This window comes from Ylistrum balloti, unplaced genomic scaffold (genome assembly GCF_031769215.1).
Source record: "Ylistrum balloti isolate Yb309-2 unplaced genomic scaffold, AGI_CSIRO_Ybal_v1 Utg370724, whole genome shotgun sequence".
Taxonomy (NCBI): Eukaryota; Metazoa; Mollusca; class Bivalvia; order Pectinida; family Pectinidae; genus Ylistrum; species Ylistrum balloti.
In genome coordinates, this window is record NW_026782429.1 from 84,654 (window position 1) to 110,767 (window position 26,114).

Consider the following 26,114-nt stretch of genomic DNA (forward strand, 5'->3'; position numbering starts at 1 on the left):
AGACCCCGGATAAATGTACACTCAGATCTAACATGACCTGATATAGACCCCAGCTAAATGTACATTTATATCTCACATGACAAGATACAGACCCCAGCTAAATGTACACTCAGATCTCACATGACCTGATATAGACCCCAGCTAAATGTACATTTAGATCAAATGTGACCTGATACAGACCCCAGCTAAATGTACATTTATATCTCACATGACATGATACAGACCCCAGCTAAATGTACACTCAGATCTCACATGACATGATACAGACCCCAGCTAAATGTACATTTAGATCTCACATGACCTGATACAGACCCCAGCTAAATGTACATTTATATCTTACATGACATGATACAGACCCCAACTAAATGTATATTTAAATCAATGCTGACCTGATACAAACCCCAGCTAAATGTACACTCAGATCTCACATGACATGATATAGACCCCAGCTAAATGTACACTCAGATCTCACATGACCTGATACAGACCCCAGATAAATGTACTCTCAGATCTAATGTGACATGATATAGATCCCAGATAAATGTACATTTAGATCTCACATGACCTGATACAGTCCCCAGCTAAATGTACATTGAGATCTAACATGACCTGATATAGACCCCAGCTAAATGTACATTTAGATCTCACATGACCTGATACAGACCCCAGCTAAATGTACATTTAGATCTCACATGACCTGATACAGACCCCAGCTAAATGTACATTTATGATATAGACCCCAGCTAAATGTACATTTAAATTTCATATGACCTGATACAGACCCCAGCTAAATGTAATGTACATTTAAAGTATCTAGACATGACCTGATACAGACCCCAGCTAAATGTACATTTAGATCTCACATGACCTGATACAGACCCCAGCTAAATGTACATTTAGATCTAACATGACCTGATATAGACCCCAGCTAAATGTACATTTAGATCTCACATGACCTGATACAGACCCAAGCTAAATGTACATTTAGATCTCACATGACCTGATAAAGACCCAAGCTAAATGTACATTTAGATCTCACATGACCTGATAAAGACCCAAGCTAAATGTACATTTAGATCTAACATGACCTGATACAGACCCCAGCTAAATGTACATCTAGATCTCACATATCTTAATGTCATAATGTCAAACTAATGAACTAACAGTTTCTATCAAACTACAAAATGCACAGTACTACTCACTTTTGACAGCCACATCAAAGTTGCACTGTGCATTGTTGCCAGCAGCATCTCGTACGATGACTGTGACAAGGTGACTTCCAAGGTTACTGGCACTGACTGTGATGTAGGGAGGGTTGATGAAAACATTGGTCACATTTACATTATCAGAAGCATTGACCGCCTTTAATGTGCTATTCACTTGCCATGATGACGTTGTGTTTGTCACATGCAGTGTCCGGGAGTCTGGGCAAGTCACGCTGGGTTTTACAGTATCTAAAATATAAAATTTAATGGAGTTTAGAGGCAACTTTCACTTTCAGTGTATGGGAGATTGGGCAAGTCACCATGAGTTTTGCAGTGACTGAAAAATCAAATTTATTGGAGTCTAGATCCAACTTTCATTTACAGTGTATATGAGGCTGGGTACATTTCATTTTCTTTTTTCTGATCAGTCTCAAAAACCAATGGGCATAATTAGAGAAAAATAGGATCCTTGAAATGTGAAAAAGAACCATTCAGTACTTCTCAAGAAACGACAATCGTAAAGTTTTATTGTCAAAATCCAAGATGGCCAGATGGCTGCCATTTTTTTTTTTTTTTTGTTCAGTCCCAAAATCTATATCAAAAGCGCACAAATAGGGACAAAAGAACACCTAAAAATAAAATCTAAAGACAAATCCATCTTCTAAAGAGACAGCAATAACAAGTTATGACTTTCAAAAAACCACCAGCCAACAAAAATGTCACTGATTTCCATTTTTCCTATGAAGTCTGTAGCAGTGTAGAGAACATTCTGACTACCAGAAAGACTTGTTATCACCAATGTTTTGTTTCTAATCAGATTAAATGAACAAACTTACCATTTACTGTCACGACGATGCTACAGGTCTCTGTATTTCCTATGAAGTCTGTAGCAGTGTAGAAAACATTCTGACTACCAGAAAAAGATTTTATCACCAATGTTGAGTTTCCCCACCGTGGGCTTATGGTGGTAGACTTCAGGCCAGTGTTATCCTTAAATAATGGCTGATCCAGGATCACTGTTTGGTAGGGGTTGACACTCTGAGCAGACACGCAGCGCACTTTCTCTGGTTTCTGTGTGTCTGAAAATTGTTCAGTATCAATATTTAAATGTTGATAAGAAAACTGACCATCATACACATAAACATGTCTTGATTATCACCATCCTACTAGAACACTTACCAACACAGGTAGGTAGAGGGCCATCCCATTGCAGGCTACTACCATCTTGACTGAGGACACACTTAATGCTGCCCCTCCCGTTGAGTTCATACCCCCTTCGTAGACACTCAAACATCACTTCAGCATTCTGCTCATAACTGGTTGAAATTTGTTGCCCTCCAGGTATGTTACCAGGGTCATCACATGTTTGTCCTAAGGGGACCAAAAGTTTCATTGGTGAATATAAATGACAATTCATCTCAGGCAATAAAGCTTTTAACTACAATATGTCTGAGGAACATGATTCAGAGATCACATATACTAAGGTACTGTTTTCCTTATGAAAACCAATGCAAACAGAAACTCCATATTTAAAAAGAACAAAAAAATAGATACAGAACTGTTGTTGATCTTTCCAATTTGTAAGCACTGTTTTGTACCATAAGGTAATCACTTCCAAACTTTACTCTTCTTTCAAAATGTAAAATTAAACCTATATGATATCTATAATACTACTGAAGCAGTGTTCTGGTGTTTTCTCGGCCATGAAAAACATTGACTGATTTTAACATTTCAAGCCCAGTCCAAATAGTATCCATCAACAAGGAATAATATATGGGTTTTAAATGTTCCCAGAAATGCCAAGCCTTGACAATAAAGGGTGGATGGGTTGAATGGTACATAAAGGACAAGGACATTCACAAAAATTTTACCCCCCTTTTTTTTTACAGCCTTCTTTTTCAAATTTTGGGAAGATTAGATTAGATTGCTTCATAAGCATATAATAACACATTTCATACTCCCAATGTCTCATTTTTTTGTTTTACTTAGTCACCAACACACTGCAGACTCCCAAAGTCTGTTATTCTATAATTTTACCTAGCCACACTGCAGACTTCTAAAGTCCCATATTCTATCTGTTTTAAGTACCGACACACTGCAGACTTCTAAAGTCCCATATTCTATCTGTTTTAAGTACCGACACACTGCAGACTTCTAAAGTCCCATATTCTATCTGTTTTAAGTACCGACACACTGCAGACTTCCAAAGTCCCATATTCTATCTGTTTTAAGTACCGACACACTGCAGACTTCCAAAGTCCCATATTCTATCTGTTTTAAGTACCGACACACTGCAGACTTCTAAAGTCCCATATTCTATCTGTTTTAAGTACCGACACACTGCGGACTTCTAAAGTCCCATATTCTATCTGTTTTAAGTACCGACACACTGCCGACTTCCAAAGTCCCATTTCTATATGTTTTAATTACCGACACACTGCAGATTTCCAAAGTCCCATTTTCCATCAGCTTGACATCTGACAGTTGTATCTCCACTTGCACTTCGGCCATCACGAACTTGAAGTGATGAACAGGTGAAAGCAAAGGAACTGCCATAGACAGTATTTCCCACTATGAAGTCAGAGCCAGGCACCGGATCTGGGGTACCGCAGTTTATCACTAAAAACAAAATAGCAGTCACAACAGACAAATATCAGTCGATCTGAGCCAAATAGATATCAGTCAATCACAGTAAACAAGATATCAGTCTGTCACAGTAAACAAGATATCAGTCTATCACAGTATACAAGATATCAATCTATCACAGCAAACAAGATATCAGTCTGTCACAGTATACAAGATATCAGTCTGTCATCACAGCAAACAAGATATCAGTCTGTCACAGTATACAAGATATCAGTCTGTCACAGTAAACAAGATATCAGTCTGTCACAGTAAACAAGATATCAGTCTGTCACAGTAAACAAGATATCAGTCTGTCACAGTAAACAAGATATCAGTCTGTCACAGTAAACAAGATATCAGTCTGTCACAGTAAACAAGATATCAGTCTGTCACAGTAAACAAGATATCAGTCTGTCACAGTAAACAAGATATCAGTCTGTCACAGTAAACAAGATATCAGTCTGTCACAGTAAACAAGATATCAGTCTGTCACAGTAAACAAGATATCAGTCTGTCACAGTAAACAAGATATCAGTCTGTCACAGTATACAAGATATCAGTCTGTCACAGTAAACAAGATATCAGTCTGTCACAGTAAACACAACATCGTTAAATCAGAGCAAACAAAATATCAACAAAATATCAACTCTTGCAGATGAAATATTGTGAGAAGAATTGTAAACATTGTATCTACTAAAACATTAAGGTATTATTGAGATTTTCTTAATTTACAAACAAAATTGGACATTGTAGAAGAAATCAGCACAGCTTACCTGGACATTCGTATGGAGCACCAATCAGCGAATAGACATTATTGGTCATGTCGTATAGACATTGACGTGTTGATGTGTAAACACTTGGCAAGTTATTAGTACATGTCATCTCCAGGACCTCTCCATACTCCAGCTGCAATGAGCTGTTAAGGTTGGGTACATTTACAACTCCATTCAGGTTAGCAGGAGAACAAGTGGCCACTGAAACAGTACTTTACATATATACACAGGTACAAACTGTTAAAGCTGGCCACTACTCCAGAAGTAGAAAAACAAGTGGCCAATACATAAATCAGTGAATTCTATATCTGTATTTGTCACAAAGTCACGAAAACAAGACAGTTCCTTTTTGTTTTGCCTTGAAAGTATCGGAGCGGTACACTTCTTTCTAGTTTTCCACGGTTAAAGAGTTAAGGAAATGATAAAACATAACTTACCAATACAGGTGGGGAAAGAAGATGACCACTGTCCATTTGAGGTACAGGTCAGCATAGATATTCCATTAATCATATAGCCAATGTCACAGAAGTACTCGATTGTGTCTCCATATCGATGGATCATCCTTCCGGTCATCAGCCGAGCATTGGCTCTAATGGGTGGGGCACTGCATGCCACACCTACAAATAGAAATGGTAATTTCAGACATGTACTGTGCTAAAGTAGCTTGAATGCAATGAGAATCAGACCTTTTTGCACTTACTGTAGAACATTTAAGATTGAGTAAGATTTAGGAGTAGAACAGTAAATGTTTTAGCAGTTAAGTATTAAGATAATACTTTGTACAGTTTATACGTTTGAATCAACCTCACTCTGTACATTAGGGTCAATATAGGAGGGACTTGGTGGAATCCAGCAAGGCAAGTGTCATATATACAGCTTTTGTAAGATCCTACAAATCTCTTTCATTTCAAAACAGAAGTATAACACACAAATATGTCTGATTTAAACAACATACGGACGCAGGTGTGGTTGAGGTGGTAAATGTCATCAGACAGGAGCCCAGTCTCAGTGTTTGGAATTAAGTAGCCCGAGGTGTTGTTTTTTGAGAACAAAACATATCCTGGCTGATCACAGGAACAGAGGTAACCGCCTGTAATGTCCTGGCACTTCTGGCTACACCCTCCATTGTTAACATTACATTCATTGATGTCTGAAACAAAGCATATTTAGGGTAACATACACCCTCCAAAAATCTACATTACTTTCACTGATGTCTGAAACACAGGTTACTTAGGGTAACATACACCCTCCAAAGTCTACATTTCATTCACTGAAGTCTGAAACACAGGTTATTTAGGGTAACATACACCCTCCAAAGTCTACATTACATTCATTGATGTCTGAAACACAGGTTATTTAGAGTAACATACACCCTCCAAAGTCTACATTACATTCATTGATGTCTGAAACACAGGTTATTTAGGGTAACATACACCCTCCAAAGTCTACATTACATTCATTGAAGTTGGAAACACAGGTTATTTCATAAAATTTCAGCAAATTTCACATCATACAGGTCCTCCCCTCACAGATTACACACCGTACAGGTCATTCCCCTAACATGTTTCACAACTTACAGAGATTCTCCCTTACAGATTTCTCATCCCAATGGTCCTCCATCTTACATGGTCCACACCAAACAGGTCTTCTCCTTTACAGATTTTACACCAAACAGGTCTTCTCCTTTACAGATTTTACACCAAACAGGTCTTCTCCCTTACATGTCTCACACCACACAGGTCTTCTCCCTTACATGTCTCACACCAAACAGGTCTTCTCCCTTACATGTCTCACACCACACAGGTCTTCTCCCTTACATGTCTCACACCACACAGGTCTTCTCCCTTACAAGTCTCACACAGGTCTTCTCCCTTACATGTCTCACACCAAACAGGTCTTCTCCCTTACATGTCTCACACCAAACAGGTCTTCTCCCTTACATGTCTCACACCACACAGGTCTTCTCCCTTACATGTCTCACACCACACAGGTCTTCTCCCTTACATGTCTCACACCACACAGGTCTTCTCCTTTACATGTCTCACACCACACAGGTCTTCTCCCTTACATGTCTTACACCACACAGGTCTTCTCCCTTACATGTCTTACACCAAACAGGTCTTCTCCTTTACAGATTTTACACCAAACAGGTCTTCTCCCTTACATGTCTCACACCAAACAGGTCTTCTCCCTTACATGTCTCACACCAAACAGGTCTTCTCCCTTACATGTCTCACACCACACAGGTCTTCTCCCTTACATGTTTCACACCACACAGGTCTTCTCCCTTACAAGTCTCACACCACACAGGTCTTCTCCCTTACATGTCTCACACCAAACAGGTCTTCTCCCTTACATGTCTCACACCACACAGGTCTTCTCCCTTACATGTCTCACACCACACAGGTCTTCTCCCTTTCTCCCTTACAAGTCTCACACCACACAGGTCTTCTCCCTTACATGTCTCACACCACACAGGTCTTCTCCCTTACATGTCTCACACCACACAGGTCTTCTCCCTTACATGTCTCACACCACACAGGTCTTCTCCCTTACATGTCTCACACCACACAGGTCTTCTCCCTTACATGTCTCACACCACACAGGTCTTCTCTTACATGTCTCACACCACACATGTCATGTTCACACCACACAGGTCTTCTCCCTTACATGTCTCACACCAAACAGGTCTTCTCCTTTACAGATTTTACACCAAACAGGTCTTCTCCTTTACAGATTTTACACCAAACAGGTCTTCTCCCTTACATGTCTCACACCAACCAGGTCTTCTCCCTTACATGTCTCACACCAAACAGGTCTTCTCCCTTACATGTCTCACACCACACAGGTCTTCTCCCTTACATGTCTCACACCACACAGGTCTTCTCCCTTACAAGTCTCACACCACACAGGTCTTCTCCCTTACATGTCTCACACCAAACAGGTCTTCTCTCACACCAAACAGGTCTTCTACTTTACAGATTTTACACCAAACAGGTCTTCTCCTTTACAGATTTTACACCAACCAGGTCTTCTCCCTTACATGTCTCACACCAAACAGGTCTTCTCCCTTACATGTCTCACACCACACAGGTCTTCTCCCTTACATGTCTCACACCACACAGGTCTTCTCCCTTACATGTCTCACACCACACAGGTCTTCTCCCTTACAGGTTTTACACCAAACAGGTCTCACCCTCACAGAATTTACATGTTTAGCATTACAAATATACCAGTACCTGAACAAGTGACGCCATCGGAGCCCAACATGTATCCATCATTACAGCCACAGGTGTAACTACCTTCATTGTCAATACACTTCTGAGTACATTCATTTATCCCAGTACATTCATTAATATCTGCAAACAAACATTCAGTAACATCTAATATCAATTCTCATTTCATATTGGATGCTTAACTACAGTTAATAGTATGTAAAGTTTATTATCACAAAACATTTAATGTTGTGTAAAGTTTCTTATCACAAAACAGTTAATATCTTTTAAAGTTAATTATCACTTAACTGTAATTGCATATTGTTAAATTATATGACCATTATTCTCCTAAGATAACTTTTGTCATATAACATAAACTATAACAAGAAATGTATTATCATACATTTATTATGAATCATCATAACCTAAACTAAAAATCAATCAACTGTAATCTGTTTACTTACTTAAACAGTGTCCAATGGCTGGATAGAATGTTAGGCTTGGTAAACACGTTGTTACATTTCTTATGTTTCTATCTTCAAATGTATAGCCAGTCTTGCAAGTTACTGTCAATTGCTGTCCAACCATCACACTTGAAGCATCTAGAACAGCGTTCTTGATTTCTGGGCTCATACAGGAACGTTCTTCAACAAATAGTACAAACTCAGGTACCTCCCTCACAACAGACTTTTTTTGTGGCTACTAACTTTCACTAGTTTAACAATGCAACAAATTTAAGAAAATTTAATTTTTGTGAAAATCTGAACCACCCTTTTTTTAATCTGAAGTGTAGAGTCTTCATAAAAACACTGTAGGGAGCCCCATTTCTAATCTTTAAAATTTAGCCACAAAAAGTAAGTTTGTCAAAGGAAGTTTAAACAGCCAATGTTCCATTAATGATTTCATAGACTGTAACAGCTTTTAAAATTTTAACAGTGAATTTGATACAGTACTGTAATCCTGAGGAATAAACCCGTCTCATTAACACCCTAATTCATAAGGTGTCTTCAGCTTCTGTTTCAATAGTATTATGAAGGTTCATCACAGTTATGTAAGGTCTTGCATGGCTTTGTATACACATAACCTCGTTAACAACTTCAAACATGCTTGCAATTTTTACCGAAACAAGGACAACTCAGAATTGAACAATCAAGGGAATAAGTCATCCCCTACACTGAAATCAACAACAGATTTATGAGACACACTATCACTGAAATCAACAACAGATTTATGAGACACACTATCACTGAAATCAACAACAGATTTATGAGACACACTATCGCTGAAATCAACAACAGATCGATGAGACACACTATCGCTGAAATCAACAACAGATCGATGAGACACATTATCACTGAAATCAACAACAGATTTATGAGACACACTATCGCTGAAATCAACAACAGATCTAGGAGACACACTATCGCTGAAATCAACAACAGATTTATGAGACACACTATCACTGAAATCAACAACAGATTTATGAGACACATTATCACTGAAATCAACAACAGATCTAGGAGACACATTATCACTGAAATCAACAACAGATCTAGGAGACACATTATCACTGAAATCAACAACAGATCTAGGAGACACATTATCACTGAAATCAACAACAGATCTAGGAGACACATTATCACTGAAATCAACAACAGATCTAGGAGACACATTATCACTGAAATCAACAACAGATCTAGGAGACACATTATCACTGAAATCAACAACAGATCTAGGAGACACATTATCACTGAAATCAACAACAGATCTAGGAGACACATTATCGCTGAAATCAACAACAGATCTAGGAGACACACTATCGCTGAAATCTACAACAGATCTAGGAGACACACTATCACTGAAATCAACAACAGATCTAGGAGACACACTATTACTGAAATCAACAACAGATCTAGGAGACATACTATCACTGAAATCAACAACAGATCTAGGAGACACACTATCACTGAAATCAACAACAGATCTAGGAGACATACTATCACTGAAATCAACAACAGATCTAGGAGACATACTATCGCTGAAATCAACAACAGATCTAGGAGACACACTATCACTGAAATCTACAACAGATCTAGGAGACACACTATCGCTGAAATCAACAACAGATCTAGGAGACATACTATCACTGAAATCAACAACAGATCTAGGAGACACACTATCACTGAAATCAACAACAGATCTAGGAGACATACTATTACTGAAATCAACAACAGATCTAGGAGACATACTATCACTGAAATCAACAACAGATCTAGGAGACACACTATCACTGAAATCTACAACAGATCTAGGAGACACACTATCACTGAAATCTACAACAGATCTAGGAGACACACTATCACTGAAATCAACAACAGATCTACGAGACACACTATCACTGAAATCTACAACAGATCTAGGAGACACACTATCACTGAAATCAACAACAGATTTATGAGACACACTATCACTGAAATCAACAACAGATCGATGAGACACATTATCACTGAAATCAACAACAGATCTACGAGACACATTATCACTGAAATCAACAACAGATCTACGAGACATACTATTGCTGTATATATAGTGTATTTAGAGTCAGTATAGACATAGATAAACTGTCATGTATTAATTAATTCAGGTAAATTGCCATGTATTATCAATAAACCTAAATGTTACTGGTTTATTAACTTAAATGGTCCTGCATCATTGAGTAACGTAAATTGTTGGTATTATCAAGGTAAATTACCGGTATTATAAATGTAAATGGTTGATAGTATTGATTAAGGTAAATGGTCTGTATCATTTCTGAAAGTAAATGGTAAGTATTACTAATTAAAGTCAATAGTCAGTATTTTTTTTTAATTGACCTGAAAAATAACAACACTTGGTCAGGACCATCTCAGAATCATTCCAAGTAAGTTTCAGCTCAATCCCACAAACGGTACTTGAGAAGAAGTATAAAAATAGGCGTTGTTCAGGGCAACAATGATTGTACAATAATGTTAACATATGGCCACCATGGCTGTCACATTGAACTTTTGAAAAATTTAATGAAGGAAAAAAATAAAACAGCTTGTTAACATCACCATCTCAAAGTCATTTCAAGCAAATTTTAGGTCAATCCCATTAGTGGAACATGAGAAGTTTAAAAAAATAAAAAGTTTACGCACAGCACAAAGATGGACAAAACACCATTATGCTTCAAATGTAAATCAAACATGAAAGAAAGCTGGTTGACTGTATAACTAGGTATATACTTTATTTCTTTATTTCACGACTGCAAAAAGTATTTATCAACTTATATCAACAAGAGTATCAGTGAAACTGATGAATGTCCACCAAAATAACTTTGACACAAAATTTTAAGAAAGGACATTAATGATGGAAGTAAGGGCTTTCAGACCCTGAATGCGATACACTGCACTTCTATTTAGAATGACCAATATAAACACCAAATTTCATCAGTTATGCTCTGAATACAAAACAATGGGCAATTATTCTGTAATTGAAGGGTGGCAGGCCCTGACTTCAGGGTATTGTACATTGTCTATATATAACCAATGCAAGCACCAATTTTCAAGATGCTTGCTTAACTGTAGGCAAGGTTATTCTCTGGGCAAGGAATTTTAAAGAAGGGCAATAACTCTGTAATTGCAAGGTTGTGGGCCCTGAGTTTGGTACACTGTAGATCATGTTTAGTATGATCAATATGTGTATACACCAAGTTTCATAATCCTTGCTTAACTGTGGCCAAAGTGGTGTTCTGAACATGAAAGAATAGATGCAAGGATAGACAAAGTAGCAATTATATGCTCAACTGAAAATATTTGGGGCAGAAAATAACTATTGTTGTTCTGAATGAAAACATGGGAGAGGTCATACTGTGGAAGAAAGCCAATAGAGTACCCGAGGAAACCAAAGAGATCTAATGTAACCCAATTTCTTTACACATCCCTTCAGGAAATTTTCCCCTGGTTGTCTTGGTGAAAAGGGAGACTACAGAATTATTTTATATATTCCTTACATATATAGCGACCATCACAATACTTTTATGTAAATATATGTCAAACACAAACTTACTTTTACAGGTTGGAACTTGTGCTGACCACTGACTGTTTGACTGACAAATGATGATTGCTTCACCAACAATCTCATACCCAAGATCACATTCATAGTACACAATGGTTCCATACTGTCGATCAGAACCCCTGGTGACATTTTCTGTTCCAGAAGAAAATGCTATTCTCCAAGGACAGACTGCACCTGAAAAATTAAAGTCAACATAAGCATATTTCTATTTTTTATGGCAAAAGCTAAATGCTGATACCAGGTAACATCATTTATGGTCAACAATGTAAGAACCACACATACACAAAGGAAATCACAATCATGGTAAGAACAGTTTTACCTTGACAGGTTGGTGATTTAGTCCACTGGCCTGATGAAGTACATGTGACAATCTCGCTGCCCACTAAGGTGAAGCCAGGATAGCATTGGTAGGTAGCAGAAGAGTTATAAGTGACACCATTACTTTTAGCAATATATCCATTAGATATAGCTGAAGGCATTCCACAGTAAACAGCTGAATATAGAATACAGTTCAATCAAATTACTGACAATATACCCACCCAATGTGAATACAAGAGCAAATCCTAATCAAATCTTACACCAGTTCAATAGAATTATCATGTTTATCATGTTAGGTTAACCCTAACCCTAAACGTTTACAGGTCTGTACAAACTATCTTGATAATTACAAATAGTTTACAGGTCTGTACAAACTATCTTGATAACTATAAAAAGTTTACAGGTCTGTACAAACTATCTTGATAATTATAAAAAGTTTACAGGTCTGTACAAATTATCTTGATAATTACAAATAGTTTACAGGTCTGTACAAACTATCTTGATAATTACAAATAGTTTACAGGTCTGTACAAACTATCTTGATAATTACAAATAGTTTACAGGTCTGTACAAACTATCTTGATAATTACAAATAGTTTACAGGTCTGTACAAACTATCTTGATAATTACAAATAGTTTACAGGTCTGTACAAACTATCTTGATAATTACAAATAGTTTACAGGTCTGTACAAACTATCTTGATAATTACAAATAGTTTACAGGTTTGTATGAACAAACTATGTCAGTTGACTTCATCTTATTTTAAAACCAAAATTCATGATCTTATCTTCAGTACATAAAACCAACCATAATTATTGCAATATCAACAAAATTCAACAAAACCAAAGAACTGCACAATTTTGTTTGAAACAGTCCATCACATGTTCTTGGCCAATCAAAATGCTCCTTTCAACACTTGATGACAAAGAAGCTCCATCCACTTTCCATTTAACTTGTTGACAGATTCAGGGCAGGATGCAAGTTGAGGTATTTAAAAAGGCTTAAAATGTTTCCCTGCATGGATTTTCTGTCTAAATTGTTGTTTATACTGATTCCTAGTGTACGTACAAAAAATCAGGTCTTTCTCAGAATGGTAAAGGTATTTAGTTATTAAAGTAGATTGATAAAAAAGCAAATATCACAGAGAGGAATCAATGAGAGATCATGACGGGAAATTTGTCCGAAGTTGTCAGTATTTTTCTTCCTATTGGAAATTGGGATTTACATATCATTCTCTAAAGAATTATCAAGTAGAGGTAGGTGATATGATTTCATTTAGCTGTGATATTATCAAGTGAAGTTTTCATTTTTCTCAACTTTCTGAAATTACCCACAACCTCACTTGAAGTGGAGCAATAGTGAATAAAATTGGTCACAAAGATCATCATACTCTCCATTTCACATTTTAACGAGACATTTTAGCATGTCGCTATAATATATTTCTCTAATGTTGATGTCAAACATCTGCCTCAACTGGAAAATGGCTGGTGTATTTTGGCTGGCCTTGCGTCAAAATTCATGAATATATAAGGGATTAGGTCATGAAAATTATCCAACTGAAAAACGTGTTACATACCCATTATTTTTAATGAAAATTACAAAACAATTTACAGGTGTGTCTTAACAAGCTATATTTATAATCAGATAGAGTAGAGTCAAATAATGAATTAAACTGCATCATACAGCTGTGTCGTCCTTCTAGGACTCAGTAGTGATGCTAAAGGCCTAAATTTTGAAGCTGCGGAGGTGATTGAGAAAATAGAAGATTAAAAACGAGGTAAAAATCAAAATGGGGAGATATAAACCAATATCATTAGTTACACAAAGTTGAACATTCTGATGTGTTTCCTTTCCACACTTACGCTGACAGTGAGGTATGTTTCCTAAGCTCCACATCCCTCTGAACTGGCACATTATTGAGTGTGAAGAAGAGCCATCCTGGAACTCCTGGTCAACAAATCTGTTTCCAGTCTTACATGAGACCTCCTCTACGTCTCTGTACCACCAGTTCTTAGAGCCTGACAGTGAGGTGTAGCTTTCCTCGATGTCAGGGTTAGGACAGTCTGTAAAAATGTCCTTTCAGGGTTAATACTTTAATGTACTTCAGATTGTATTCTAAACTCTAAAGTAACTGTGTCTGGTGTGTTAAACATTGTGTCTGGTGTGTTAAACATTGTGTCTGGTGTGTTAAACATTGTGTCTGGTGTGTTAAACATTGTGTCTGGTGTGTTAAACATTGTGTCTGGTGTGTTAAACATTGTGTCTGGTGTGTTAAACATTGTGTCTGGTGTGTTAAACATTGTGTCTGGTGTGTTAAACATTGTGTCTGGTGTGTTAAACATTGTGTCTGGTGTGTTAAACATTGTGTCTGGTGTGTTAAACATTGTGTCTGGTGTGTTAAACATTGTGTCTGGTGTGTTAAACATTGTGTCTGGTGTGTTAAACATTTTGTTCACATTCTGGAGCATGACATAACAGACCTGACTGACCAAAATTTACATGGCAGATGTAGTTGACAAAGTAGTAGACACTAATCTTCCTGGAACACCTAGTCTTATTATCTTTGTACTTTTTCAATGGTTTCCATGTAAATTTTTCTTAAGTCCATACATGTTTCAGTGATTTTGAATGTAAATTACAATTGTAACATTCTATTTAATATCTCAACATTTGGTACCAGTCACTAAAGATAAGTTGATACCAAACCAGGACTCAAACATTTCCTCAACACACAAAACCAGGGAACAGCCACTTCCTTCACATGTCTAACCAGGAAACAACCACTTCCTTCACATGTCTAACCAAAAAGCAGCCACTTCCTTCACATGTCTAACCAGAAAACAGCCACTTCCTTCACATGTCTAACCAGAAAACAACCACTTCCTACACATGTCTCACCAGGGAACAACCACTTCCTTCACATATCTAACCAGGAAACAGCCACTTCCTTCACATGTCTAACCAGAAAACAACCACTTCCTTCACATGTCTAACAAGGAAACAGCCACTTCCTTCACATGTCTAACAAGGAAACAGCCACTTCCTTCACATGTCTAACCAGGAAACAACCACTTCCTACACATGTCTCACCAGGGAACAACCACTTCCTTCACATGTCTAACCAGGAAACAGCCACTTCCTTCACATGTCTAACAAGGAAACAGCCACTTCCTTCACATGTCTAACAAGGAAACAGCCACTTCCTTCACATGTCTAACCAGAAAACAACCACTTCCTTCACATGTCTAACAAGGAAACAGCCACTTCCTTCACATGTCTAACCAGGAAACAGCCACTTCCTTCTCATGTCTAACCAGGAAACAACCACTTCCTTCACATGTCTAACCAGGAAACAACCACTTCCTTCACATGTCTAACAAGGAAACAGCCACTTCCTTCAGACATTAAACTAGGGAACAGCCACTTCCTTTACATGTCTAACCAGGAAACAGCCACTTCCTTAAAACATCAAACCAGGGAACAGCCACTTCCTTCACATGTCTAACCAGAAAACAACCACTTCCTTCACACATCAAAACCAGGGAACAGCCACTTCCTTCTCATGTCTAACCAGGAAACAACCACTTCCTTCTCATGTCTAACCAGGAAACAGCCACTTCCTTCTCATGTCTAATCAGGAAACAGCCACTTTCTTCACATGTCTAAGCAGGAAACAGCCACTTCCTTCACATGTCAAACCAGGAAACAGCCACTTCCTTCACATGTCTAACCAGGAAACAGCCACTTCCTTCACATGTCTAACCAGAAAACAACCACTTCCTTCACATGTCTAACCAGAAAACAACCACTTCCTTCACATGTCTAACCAGGAAACAGCCACTTCCTTCTCATGTCTTACCAGGAAACAACCACTTCCTTCAGACATTAAACCAGAAAACAGCCACTTCCTTCACATGTCTAACCAGAAAACAGTCACTTCCTTCACATGTCTAACCAGGAAACAGCCACTTCCTACACACAACAAAACCAGGAAACAACCACTTCCTTCACATGTCTAACCAGAAAACAGCCACTTCCTTCACATGTCTAACCAGGAAACAGCCACTTCCTTCACATGTCTAACCAGAAAACAGCCACTTCCTTCAGACATTAAACCAGAAAACAGCCACTTCCTTCACATGTCTAACCAGAAAACAGCCACTTCCTTCACATGTCTAACCAGAAAACAGCCACTTCCTTCACATGTCTAACCAGGAAACAGCCACTTCCTTCACATGTCTAACCAGGAAACAGCCACTTCCTTCACATGTCTAACCAGGAAACAGCCACTTCCTTCTCATGTCTAACCAGGAAACAGCCACTTCCTTCACATGTCTAACCAGGAAACAGCCACTTCCTTCACATGTCTAACCAGAAAACAGCCACTTCCTTCACATGTCTAACCAGGGAACAGCCACTTCCTATACACATCAAAACCAGGAAACAACCACTTACTTCACATGTCTAACCAGAAAACAACCACTTACTTCACATGTCTCACCAGAAAACAACCACTTCCTTCAGACACCAAACTTGGGCACAATTAATTACCTTTCTTGCTATCAGAAAATAAGTCACCTTAAACATAGTTTATTGTAGCTTAACTTACCTACAGAAAAGCGTGCAAGGAATCCCTTAGCTGAGCGTATGGCATTGGTAGTGAACCTGATGAACAGTTGGCCATTACTAGAATGTATAGGCGTGTTGAGAGGAAGGTTGGTACTACCAAATCCTTTTGGCATTGTGGTCATGTTATGGACACTGGTACCCATATCATCATTCTTGTCTACAAAAATCTAGTGAATACAAAAGTAAACATTTAAATAGTAAGTAGACTAGTACATGAGATATATCTAGTTACATCATAAAGTAGATGTCTTGTATCTATATATAGCTTGAGGTAAACATTTGAATGATGTCATGTATCTATATATAGCTTGAGGTAAACAGTTGTTATGTCTTGTATCTATATATAGCTTGAAGTAAACATTTGACAGATGTCATGTATCTATATATAGCTTGAGGTAAACATTTGGTAGATGTCATGTATCTATATATAGCTTGAAGTAAACAGTTGGTAGATGTCATGTATCTATATATAGCTTAAGGTAAACATTTGGTAGATGTCTTGTATCTATATATAGCTTGAGGTAAACATTTGACAGATGTCATGTATCTATATATAGCTTGAAGTAAACATTTGGTAGATGTCATGTATCTATATATAGCTTGTATCTATATATAGCTTGAGGTAAACAGATGTTAGATGTCATGTATCTATATATAGCTTGAGGTAAACATTTGGTAGATGTCATGTATCTATATATAGCTTGAGGTAAACATTTGACAGATGTCATGTATCTATATATAGCTTGAGGTAAACATTTGGTAGATGTCATGTATCTATATATAGCTTGAAGTAAACAGTTGTTAGATGTCATGTATCTATATATAGCTTGAGGTAAACATTTGACAGATGTCATGTATCTATATATAGCTTGAGGTAAACATTTGGTAGATGTCATGTATCTATATATAGCTTGAAGTAAACATTTGGTAGATGTCTTGTATCTATATATAGCTTGAGGTAAACATTTGACAGATGTCATGTATCTATATATAGCTTGAGGTAAACATTTGGTAGATGTCATGTATCTATATATAGCTTGAAGTAAACATTTGTTAGATGTCATGTATCTATATATAGCTTGAAGTAAACATTTGGTAGATGTCATGTATCTATATATAGCTTGAAGTAAACATTTGACAGATGTCATGTATCTATATATAGCTTGAGGTAAACATTTGGTAGATGTCATGTATCTATATATAGCTTGAGGTAAACAGATGTTAGATGTCATGTATCTATATATAGCTTGAGGTAACAGTTGGTAGATGTCCTGTATCTATATATAGCTTGAGGTAAACAGTTGTTAGATGTCATGTATCTATATATAGTGTGAGGTAAACATTTGGTAGATGTCATGTATCTATATATAGCTTGAGGTAAACAGTTGTTAGATGTCATGTATCTATATATAGCTTGATGTAAACATTTGGTAGATGTCATGTATCTATATATAGCTTGAGGTAAACAGTTGTTAGATGTCATGTATCTACATATAGCTTGAGGTAAACAGTTGGTAGATGTCCTGTATCTATATATAGCTTGAGGTAAACAGTTGTTAGATGTTCTGTATCTATATATAGCGTGAGGTAAACATTTGACAGATGTCTTGTATCTATATATAGCTCATGTATCTATATATAGCTTGAAGTAAACAGTTGGTAGATGTCATGTATCTACATATAGCTTGAGGTAAACAGTTGGTAGATGTCCTGTATCTATATATAGCTTGAGGTAAACAGTTGGTAGATGTCATGTATCTATATATAGCTTGAGGTAAACATTTGGTAGATGTCATGTATCTATATATAGCTTGAGGTAAACATTTGTTAGATGTCATGTATCTATATATAGCTTGAGGTAAACATTTGGTAGATGTCTTGTATCTATATATAGCTTGAGGTAAACATTTGGTAGATGTCATGTATCTATATATAGCTTGAGGTAAACAGTTGTTAGATGTCATGTATCTATATATAGCTTGAGGTAAACAGTTGTTAGATGTCATGTATCTATATATAGCTTGAGGTAAACAGTTGTTAGATGTCATGTATCTATATATAGCTTGAGGTAAACAGTTGTTAGATGTCATGTATCTATATATAGCTTGAGGTAAACATTTGACAGATGTCTTGTATCTATATATAGCTTGAGGTAAACAGATGTTAGATGTCATGTATCTATATATAGCTTGAGGTAAACAGTTGTTAGATGTCATGTATCTATATATAGCTTGAGGTAAACAGTTGTTAGATGTCATGTATCTATATATAGCGTGAGGTAAACAGTTGTTAGATGTCTTGTATCTATATATAGCTTGAGGTAAACAGTTGTTAGATGTCATGTATCTATATATAGCGTGAGGTAAACAGTTGTTAGATGTCTTGTATCTATATATAGCTTGAAGTAAACAGTTGGTAGATGTCATGTATCTATATATAGCTTGAGGTAAACATTTGGTAGATGTCATGTATCTATATATAGCTTGAGGTAAACATTTGGTAGATGTCATGTATCTATATATAGCTTGAGGTAAACAGTTGGTAGATGTCATGTATCTATATATAGCTTGAGGCAAACAGTTGTTAGATGTCATGTATCTATATATAGCCTGAGGTAAACATTTGGTAGATGTCTTGTATCTATATATAGCTTGAGGTAAACAGTTGTTAGATGTCATGTATCTATATATAGCTTGAGGTAAACATTTGACAGATGTCATGTATCTATATATAGCTTGAGGTAAACAGTTGTTAGATGTTCTGTATCTATATATAGCATGAGGTAAACATTTGACAGATGTCTTGTATCTATATATAGCTTGAGGTAAACAGTTGTTAGATGTCTTGTATCTATATATAGCTTGAGGTAAACAGTTGTTAGATGTCATGTATCTATATATAGCATGAGGTAAACAGTTGTTAGATGTCTTGTATCTATATATAGCTTGAGAAAAACAGTTGGTAGATGTCATGTATCTATATATAGCTTGAGGTAAACAGATGTTACATGTCTTGTATCTATATATAGCTAGAGGCAAACAGTTGTTAGATGTCATGTATCTATATATAGCTTGAGGTAAACATTTGGTAGATGTCATGTATCTATATATAGCTTGAGGTAAACAGTTGGTAGATGTCATGTATCTATATATAGCTTGAGGTAAACATTTGACAGATGTCATGTATCTATATATAGCTTGAAGTAAACAGTTGTTAGATGTCATGTATCTATATATAGCTTGAGGTAAACATTTGACAGATGTCATGTTTCTATATATAGCTTGAGGTAAACAGTTGTTATGTCTTGTATCTATATATAGCTTGAAGTAAACATTTGACAGATGTCATGTATCTATATATAGCTTGAAGTAAACAGTTGGTAGATGTCATGTATCTATATATAGCTTGAGGTAAACATTTGGTAGATGTCATGTATCTATATATAGCTTGAAGTAAACAGTTGGTAGATGTCATTTATCTATATATAGCTTAAGGTAAACATTTGGTAGATGTCTTGTATCTATATATAGCTTGAAGTAAACAGTTGGTAGATGTCATGTATCTATATATAGCTTGAGGTAAACATTTGGTAGATGTCTTGTATCTATATATAGCTTGAGGTAAACAGTTGGTAGATGTCTTGTATCTATATATAGCGTGAGGTAAACATTTGACAGATGTCATGTATCTATATATAGCTTGAGGTAAACATTTGACAGATGTCATGTATCTATATATAGCTTGAGGCAAACAGTTGTTAGATGTCATGTATCTATATATAGCTTGAGGTAAACAGTTGGTAGATGTCATGTATCTATATATTAGCTTGAGGTAAACAGTTGGTAGATGTCATGTATCTATATATAGCTTGAGGTAAACAGTTGGTAGATGTCTTGTATCTATATATAGCTTGAGGTAAACATTTGACAGATGTCATGTATCTATATATAGCTTATAAACAGATGTTAGATGTCATGTATCTATATATAGCTTTAGGTAAACAGTTGTTAGATGTCATGTATCTATATATAGCTTGAGGTAAACAGTTGGTAGATAGTCTGTATCCATACAGAGCTTGAGGTAAACATGGTAGATATTAGGGGTCACCATCACACACCTCCAGAAAATCATCACTGCCTAATTCTGATGCTGATTCAAGGAAGAGCGTCACTCCTCGATTATCAACTGGTGAACTAATCGACCAGGTGCATGTCTGGAAGTTTGCATAGTTCAATCCATACAGAAATCCGGGTGAGAATACTTCACCATATTCACTGTTCATAGAGACATCACAACCTGCAAGAAAGGATAAACTCATCTAACTGGCAATTTTTGTGTTATACAAACATGATTGAAGTAATTATAAAGTTATCTCATAGAAAACAGGACCTGACATCATGTAATTATTATCTTTATGTAAAGAATTTGGAATAGTATCCATGCATTTCATAGCAGTATCTCAAAGTTCAAAATGAAGCTTAACTTATAAATCATAAGGTCAACCTGTCAGACACTAAATATGAAGGTTAAAGGTCAGCTTTCTTATCACAAGGTCACCTTGCCAGATACTGAATCTGCTGGTTAAAGATAAATCTATGTATAACAAGATCACATTGTCAGATACTGACCATGGAGATCAAAGGTCAACTTATATTTCACAAACACACCTTGCCAGATACTGAATCTGAAGCCTACACCTGACACAGCATACTTGGTGCTGAGGATAATGTACAGCTGGTGGTCTGTGGAGAACACAAACTGTGGTCCACCTGTGATGGAGTCTGATCCAGGCAAATCTGTGACGCCATCATTGTTTTTGTGGGTATACATAGCCAGCATTGCTCCAGTAACAGAGTTTCCATCTCGGATTGTCAGGGTGTCGCCCATCCGCAGGTCAATTATGTCCCTCTGTGGTTCAAACATTTTTTATCTTTTAACTAAATTAACACTTATTTTTATCTTTTAAGAAAGCTAACATATTTCCCTGTTCCCTGTGATTTTCTGGGATCTGATAAGAAACTCTCATTGCTATTACCTTCCATTACAAATTGTACTAACTTTATAATTCAATATAAACACCCAATCAGAGACAAGTATCTATTACATATTCAACTTGTTTTCTGGTGAACCTTGTACCTGTTCATATTTTTGCATAATGTCTCTAGTGTAATATATACTGGAGCTTTTCTCACTCACTGTCTCAGTCTGAAATTGATTGTAATGTCATGACAGTCTGAAATTGATTGTAATGTCAATTATACACCCTCTGAGGGTCACTGTGACCTAAATATAATCAACTTTACACCCTCTGAGGGTTAGTGACCTATATACAAGAAACTATACACCCTATGAGGGTTAGTGACCTATATACAAGAACCTATACACCTTCTGAGGGTCAATGACCTAAATACAATAAACTATACACCCTCTGAGGGTCACTGTGACCTAAATACAATCAATTATACACCCTCTGAGGGTCACTGTGACCTAAATATAATCAACTTTACACCCTCTGAGGGTCAATGACCTAAATACAATAAACACAACACCCTTTGAGGGTCGCTGTGACCTAAATACAATAAACTATACACCCTCTGAGGGTTAGTGACCTAAATACAAGAAACTATACACCTACTGAGGGCTACAGTGACCTAGATACAATAAACTGTACACCCTTTGAGGGTCACTGTGACCTAAATACAGTAAACTGTACACCCTCTGTAAGTCTTTTTAGGTCACACTACACTATGTTGATACCTTGATAGTGATGATCTTCCTCCTCTCAGCAGCAGTGACCACCCACACTGTGTCTGTGCTGCTGAGCCTTGACGTGCCGATGTCGGAGGAGAACTGAGGTGGTACCAAAGATTTTACAGATCTTTCTGCCTTCACTTCGTTCACCTCTGGCAGACCATCACAAACTGTATGAATGATAAAGCAAGTCAATCACTGTTGAAGTCTCAGGACAGAGAAAAATATGTCAATATTATACTGTATTAAGCTTAAAATCACACATTTAGAAACAAGTACTTCAAAAACAGTTAATTCTATATTTTCTAATATTTATTGCTATGGCAACCATAAAATGTAAAAGAAGACATATCCAATCAGCAAAGGGCAAACAATTAAGAGAACAAGTCTGGCAGGTATTGAAAACTTCAGGAGATAAATGAAATGGATTTTGAGTTGAAACCTCGAAGATATATCACAGCTGACACTTGACTGGAAACAATTTCCCATGAAAAGAAAAAGTCTTATAGAGCTGAGAGTACAAAATCAAGTTAGTAATATTTCACTTGTTCATTTTATAGATAATGATCCATAAAGCTGATTTTGTTGTTGTCACATTTGTAACAAAGCACTCTGATATTTGTGAATATAATTGTCTATGAAATTATCAGGTGAGGTAGATCTACTCAAAATAAGGAAGAATTGGTTGTGAATCTGATAAAATTTATACATACAGCTTGTGAAGTTAGCACTAAATCCTTGTCTCTGTACATCCTTATCAGACCGGAACCTCACGATCATGTATCGGTTGTGGCTGCGATACTGAGCAGTGGCCACGGAGCCTGATAGACTGCCACGGTACATGGAGGTTCTCTCTGTCATCCCTCCTACCAAAATATCAACAACGTCCTGGTTCTTCTCAGTGTCAAAGGCATTGAACTGAAATCAAAAGCACTAATAAAATGCCAAATGTCCTCATTTACTAAAACTTTATTTCACTATTCAAAGTTGCTTTCATTCCAATCAAGCAGATTTGCAAGGGATTAAGTGGAAGATTTGGAGCATGCTAAACATCTAGTTTCCAAGTTAAAATCAAGTCAGAGATTTGGAGCATGCTAAAATTCTAGTTTCCAAGTTAAAATCAAGTCAGAGATTTGGAGCATGCTAAAATTCTAGTTTCCAAGTAAAAATCAAGTCAGAGATTTGGAGCATGCTAAAATTCTAGTTTCCAAGTAAAAATCAAGTCAGAGATTTGGAGCATGCTAAACTTCTCGTTTCCAAGATAACTGTTCACTGTAACTGTCTTAATTATCAAAGCTACTACTCTTTTGCTCTGCTTTATTTCACCAAGAGGAATAGGTGTCATACTGAACGGTAAAAATCAACTTCTAGGAGACTTGTTAAGTGGAACAAATTGAAACATAGTTCAGGCTAACTGGCAAGAAGACACGATAAGCGAAACAAAGTTGGACGAAGGTCACACTAACCTTCAGGAAGACACCCGGTCTTGGTTGCTCAAATGTTAGTTCGAATTAACCAGTGGGTTAGCCCAAAAAAAAGGAATTTCAATCAGGTCTTCCTCTAAAAAATTACAGCTATGAAATTATAAAGAATGTTTACAATTATATTTGATTTATATTTGAAAATTTTCACTAACCAGTGGTTATCTCAAACCAGCCTTTGAACGACCAGGGCCTGAAGTGGAACAAAGTGAGACAAAGGTCACACTTTACTTAAGGAAGACATACTAAGTGGAACAAAATGAGACAGAAGTCACACGAGAGTTAAGGAAGACATTTTGGAACTAAGGTCAGGCAAAATATCAGGAAGACTGGTTAAGTGAAGCAAAGGTTACATTAATGTTATAGAAGACATGTTAAAAGGACAAACTTCACACAAAATCTCAGAGTGAAAGGTTGAACAAAGTGGGAGAAGGGTGACACGAACCTTCAGAAAGACACATTGTGAGACATAGTGGTACAAAGTGCAAACTATGTCCAGGAAGAAACGTTAAGTCGACAAAGGTGACACTAATGTTCAGGAAGATGTATATTGGAATAAAGGTCACACCAAATTCAGGAAGACAGGTTAAGTGGGTCAAACCATACTTGCCTTCAGTAAAAGACTTACTTAGTGGGACAAATGTTTTTGCTTCAGGACAGTGTTAAATGAAACAAAGTTCATCCTCACCTTGAGGAAGACATTACACCCCTCCGTTCCTATAATGGTCCACATACAGGAGCTGTACGGCGCATACAGACCTGGGTAGTTTGGTGTCTGTATTGTACTAGAGGATGCCTCAATTTGATACATGCACTTGCTGACTGAAATAGGAAAATCCAAACAATGTCAAGATTCATGCTGATGGCCATGGTCTGTTAAATGTTTAAGGACTGTTTTAGGTCTTTCAATTATTTCAAACTTGTTACATTTACACAAAGTATACTTAAGACTTACAACAATCTGCTTCATCTGAGTTGTCTCCACAGTCGTCAAAGCCATCACACTTCCATTTCTGATTGACACAGCCTCCATTCAAACAGTGGAAAGTATCTAAACATAGACACCTCTACTAGGTCAGATCAAAGAAATATTTACAAAAGAAAATTATCGAACAAAAAAATCTCAATTTTCAAAAAAGAATGTAAATATCAAATAAATATCTATGAAAATCCTCAATTAAGTTCAGCAACAGCTTCTCTCTTCAGCTTTTCCCCAAAGCTCAGATCCTCCCAAACCTCAGGCTCTCCCCATAGGTCAGATCCACCCCAAACCTCAGGCTCTCCCCAAAACATAGATCCTCCCCAAACCTCAGGCTCTCCCAATAGCTCAGATCCTCTCCAAACCTTAGGCTCTCACCACAGCTCAGATCCTCCCAAAACCTCAGGCTCTCCCCAAAGATCAGATCCTCCCCAAACTTCAGGCTCTCCCCAAAGAACAGATCCACCCCAACCCTCAGGCTCTCCCCAAAGAACAGATTCACCCCAACCCTCAGGCTCTCCCCATAGGTCAGATCCACCCCAAACCTCAGGCTCTCCCCAAAGATCAGATCCTCCCCAAACCTCAGGCTCTCCCCAAAGATCAGATCCTCCCCAAACCTCAGGCTCTCCCCAAAGATCAGATCCTCCCCAAACCTCAGGCTCTCCCCAGAGATCAGATCCTCCCCAAACTTCAGGCTCTCCCCAAAGAACAGATCCACCCCAACCCTCAGGCTCTCCCCATAGGTCAGATCCACCCCAAACCTCAGGCTCTCCCCAAAGATCAGATCCTCCCCAAACCTCAGGCTCTCCCCAAAGATCAGATCCTCCCCAAACCTCAGGCTCTCCCCAAAGCAAGGATCCACCCCAAAGCTCAGATCCACCACAAAGTTCAGTTTTCCCCAAAATCTCATATTCACCAAAAAGCTCAGGTTCATCCTATAGTTCATGTTTACCCCAAAGCTCAGGATCACCCCTAAGCTCATGTTCACCCCAAAGCTTATGTTCATCCCAAAGCTCATGTTCACCCAAAACTCAGGTTCACC

The 26,114-nt window shown here is 37.3% G+C and overlaps 1 protein-coding gene across 1 annotated transcript in view; it reads right to left on the bottom strand.

Annotated features, from left to right (window-relative positions):
- Positions 1-26,114, bottom strand: part of LOC132557789 (uncharacterized) — a gene marked incomplete at its 3' end in the record, with an annotated part of 148,001 nt that overhangs the window by 78,302 nt on the left and 43,585 nt on the right. Inside the window, 19 exon segments of the mRNA XM_060222317.1 lie at positions 1,203-1,454; positions 2,042-2,284; positions 2,385-2,576; positions 3,636-3,824; positions 4,604-4,804; positions 5,041-5,220; positions 5,559-5,753; positions 7,843-7,962; positions 8,283-8,462; positions 11,905-12,087; positions 12,233-12,406; positions 14,095-14,295; positions 16,842-17,028; positions 20,979-21,157; positions 21,529-21,769; positions 22,619-22,782; positions 23,326-23,530; positions 24,782-24,915; positions 25,049-25,144. Coding sequence (XP_060078300.1) covers positions 1,203-1,454; positions 2,042-2,284; positions 2,385-2,576; positions 3,636-3,824; positions 4,604-4,804; positions 5,041-5,220; positions 5,559-5,753; positions 7,843-7,962; positions 8,283-8,462; positions 11,905-12,087; positions 12,233-12,406; positions 14,095-14,295; positions 16,842-17,028; positions 20,979-21,157; positions 21,529-21,769; positions 22,619-22,782; positions 23,326-23,530; positions 24,782-24,915; positions 25,049-25,144 — 3,516 coding nt within the window.